The following is a 4013-nucleotide window of genomic DNA, read 5'->3' on the forward strand; positions in this document are numbered from 1 at the left end:
AAGAAAGGGAATATAACCTGCCCCTCATTGTCCTTCAATCATGGTGCAATGAATATCGTAGATAGAGTGATTTCGATCTCATATAGCTAGCTTTCCTTTCAAAGTGAAACGATTTTCCTTTTACGTTGAGATATTTGAATTGGATTTTATTTCACCACTACTATCATAACGCACAGAAAACACTGACGTTTCCGCTCGCTTTCAACCACTGCCACTTTACCTAAGCACTGTGACGCAGTCGGTCAAGTATTGAGTTTCTGCTAGTATATCAAGGACTTATGAGAACAGAAAAGAAAAAAACGAAAAAAGGAATTCTCATAATTCATTGAATTAAGGGAGGGCCATTCGTGGGGGGTTCGTGGAAGAGTTGGGTTCGATTCCCTTTATACGCGATATGGCGAAAAAGACTGATTCAACGAAATATGCCATGCCAGCATTAAGATTTAAAACGTGTCGTCTACTTCCAGGAAATGTTCGGAACAGAGAACTTTCTCTAATCCAACGCCGTATTCTCCAAAGATTGAGGAACAAGAGGAGATCCATTAAAAGAAATCTTTCTCGGAGAGAAAATCTAAACGGTAACATCAAATCACAAACTACACGAAAGTTGTCTCTATATTATGGGGATTTACCCATAAGGGAGATGCACAGAGGAAGAGAACGAACTTCATATATCCCTTTTTTACTCAATCAAGAAACAAGATCGGACGTGATTCCGGTTCGTCTCCATTTTAGTGACACTCTTCCTCAAGCAAGGCAGCCGATAAGTCATCGAAGGGTTTGTTTGAATAATGGAATGGTAACCATTACTCATTTGAAAGTTTCCCACGGTGATCTAATATCTTTTAAAGAAAATGACGCGAGAACCCGCGGTTTTGAAATAAGGAGATCTTTCTATATCGACATATCAGTTGGAAAAATCATAGGCAAATTCCTATCGGCCATATCAGTTGGAAAAAGAAGAGGCAAATTCCTACCGGCCAGAATCTGGAGAAGAACAAAAAAAGAATGGTTCCGCTTACTCACAACTCAGAGGGGATGCCGCTTACTACTCAAATCCAAGGAATTGCAAAAGTTGCGTTCTTATATGCAAGAAGAAGACTTTGAAAGAACAAAGAAGTTTGGATCCGCAAAAGTATGCTTAGGCAGTTCCTTCGCTGAGCACAACAGAATGAAGAGGAATTTGTTTCATTTCAAATACTTCTTCTTATTGAAAAGAGGGAAGGAGAAAAACCGAAATCTTCCTACTCGAACAATAAGTCCTTTTGTAGAAAAGTCTTCTTTATATAGTAATTCGACCTATTGCTCCGGATCCCCGTTTACTAGGAAGATAAGAATCAAAAGGATCGAACTACCTACTCATTATTCGGAGGTGAATCATAGAACACTAAAAGCTGTGGTATCTTATGGACCTAACATAGGTCACATCCCTCACGACATAAGATTGAAAGATCCAAACCTTCCTCTTCGGAGCGGAAACGGACGTGGCCAAAACATATAAAAAAAGATCGGCCTAGTCGCTCATAGGGACATATCTATCCGGATAGAGGATAGTCTAGATCAATTTTGAGAAAAATCTCTCTCTATATAGATAGGTATCTCTGTGGATAGAGATAAAGATAGGGATCCCTATAAATCGAAATATATGGAAAAAGTGCACTTTTTGACTACTACTACTATTTCTTAGACTTTTTCAAGGAAACATCGTTTTTTCGATTTTGACTGAATTGGTCGGAGCGTAGACGAGCAAGCAGAGCCCAGGAAAGAGGTCAGATCGTCATAGAGCAGTCGACTATAAGTATAAGACTGCTGGCCTGAGAGAAGGCAGTCTCTCTCGGGAAACATGGCCCAATTTCTCTTCTTTCTTTTCACACGGGCAACAATTGGGAATAAAACAGACCATGAACATGAGTTTAAAATGTAAAAAAAAGGGAAGAGTGCATTCTCCACTTTCTTATCTCGAAAATGCGTAATATAGTGATGTCATGTGTCTGTTTCTCTGAAAAGGTGGGTCGGCCCTTAGGGCAAACAGTAGTGCCAGGTTCCATTGTGGAACGGTCGTTTGCCGGTGACCTTTGTCCGCTGTAGTACGAGTGACTGGCGCATCGCATCCAATCTCTCATGTCAATGAGTCAGTTAGAAAGCAGCTCCAAATGAATCAGTGATTTCCCCTTTATTTCCCTTGGAACCAAGGGGAACAAGACGAGATTCCGTGTTCACTTATCGATTCCAAAATGAATCGAATTCGTGAACTTTATAACGATATTACTCCTCTTCCTTACGGCTCCCCTGTGCCTAGTGATTTCTCGTGCTCGATTCATCCCATTCTAGTACATCTACTCGGCTATCCTTATAAAAGTCAAAAGATAAGGATCTCAACCTATGGAAATCCTACTACCATCGGCTGTCACATTCGTTCCCACTTACCCCAGGGATGGATCAAGTAACTGGTGATTCTTTTCAAGGTCAGATGCTTTTTGGGCTTATTTTCTAAAAAATCTTCATTTTGATCGAAAAAACCCGGGGTTAGGCGAATGCGCGGGTACTCTTGATCTGGCTGCTCCATGTAAATTTCCTCATCCAACTCCCCATTAAGGAAAGCCGTCTGCCCATCTGATGAACGAGAAGACCGTGCGAGGCAGCCCGTGATAGTAGTACTCGAATGGTGGTAAATCTAGCCACAGGTGAGTAAGTATCAAAGAAATGCCTACTTTTGCTGCTATGCGGATGGAGGACTTTTGGGCCTGGCATTACAAGAAATCAGGACAGTTCTCTGTCCGTTCTGCTTACTGTATGTTGATAAAAACGAAGCAGCGACGGGGTACCCGTGGATCCACTATGCAATAGACCACTCGGGTAGTGTTGCCATAGGCGACACGCAGAGCCCGCACTGTCAGATGGGAGAGCGCCAACAGCCTTTGGACGATGTCAGGAACGGGGGACCTTGAAGGATCAGGAAGAGAAACATCTGAGCCACCGTCAGACTCATCACCGTCGGAGCCAGCGTTGTCAGGCGCCTGAATAGCATGGGATCAGTCCATCATCGCCCGCAGCTTCACTTCACTTCAGTTCAGCTCAGCATACTAGGGAGACCACGGGAAATGTAAGAGTACTGACATATGACCCAATCGCGACAAAGCCTTGTGCTGCAACAACTGTGGCTAGGGATAAGAGTTCCTCGGCTACAACTTCCAATAACTAAGCTCGCGTAAAAGTATTAGTTAGCGGGTCTTGGTTGAATAGTGGATCTTGGTTGAGAAACTCATAGATAGAGATTGATCTGTTTGCTCTCCGCTTAGTGGTTTCTTACTCGGTCTCCTCATCTGAATAGATGGTCGCACGCTTCAACTAGAATCCAAACCATAGTAGAACGGGGGCTCAAAAGGAAACTTCAAAGCTGGAATATATAATCTCCAGTAGTACACTTAGCCCTTCGGCCTTATTTCAACTTGAACATGAATTTGCAGCACATTTTGGCATTATTATATTAACATAAGCACTGAACACTGACGGCTAGCCCATACATGCAAACACAAGAAATCAAACCAAACAAATACACTTAGCATAGGAGTAGATCGGAATCAAACTAAGACAAAGAACACCTGACATGAAAACAAATGTCTCCAGACACTTATTGAATTTAAACCAACCTTAGAAAACTAAAAAGAGTCTACGGACTCTTCTATTCTAGCGAGATGCTAGACGAATAAAGAGCACTTGCTGCTCCACCCGCAGCGCTTCCTGCCTCTCCTCCAAACCCTCTATGCGCTCTCTGGTAGCGCGAATGCGCGCTTCTTTCTTTGCAGGATCCATTGTTCTAAGACTTCTCAACTGGTTGTTTAGCACTCTACGGTGCCCTTCAATCTCATTTTTCATTTGCTCCGTTTCGGTAGCAATTGCAGAAAGCCTGTTTGCGGTTGCAGCATCCATAGCAATGCGTGCTAGTACTCAATTTCTTTGTGATGAAGTGAAGATATCTATATACCATTTATAGAGTGGTAGAGTAATATCGC

At 42.5% G+C, this 4013-nt stretch overlaps 1 protein-coding gene across 1 annotated transcript; it reads left to right on the forward strand.

The window, feature by feature from the left end:
* The first annotated feature begins 379 nt into the window (after positions 1 to 379).
* On the forward strand, positions 380 to 1883 carry LOC125531536 (ribosomal protein S4, mitochondrial-like). Its single transcript, XM_048695911.1, has one exon. It carries the CDS (start codon positions 395 to 397, stop codon positions 1499 to 1501), a length of 1107 nt encoding a protein of 368 aa, XP_048551868.1. The 5' UTR covers positions 380 to 394; the 3' UTR covers positions 1502 to 1883.
* The last annotated feature ends 2130 nt before the right edge of the window (positions 1884 to 4013 follow it).

Source organism: Triticum urartu, unplaced genomic scaffold (genome assembly GCF_003073215.2).
Source record: "Triticum urartu cultivar G1812 unplaced genomic scaffold, Tu2.1 TuUngrouped_contig_7412, whole genome shotgun sequence".
In the NCBI taxonomy this organism is placed as follows: Eukaryota; Viridiplantae; Streptophyta; class Magnoliopsida; order Poales; family Poaceae; genus Triticum; species Triticum urartu.

What these genes read in the sequence shown, in the direction of transcription:
- LOC125531536 (XM_048695911.1), top strand. Translation starts at nt 395, where the DNA reads ATGGCGAAAAAGACTGATTCAACGAAATATGCCATGCCAGCATTAAGA.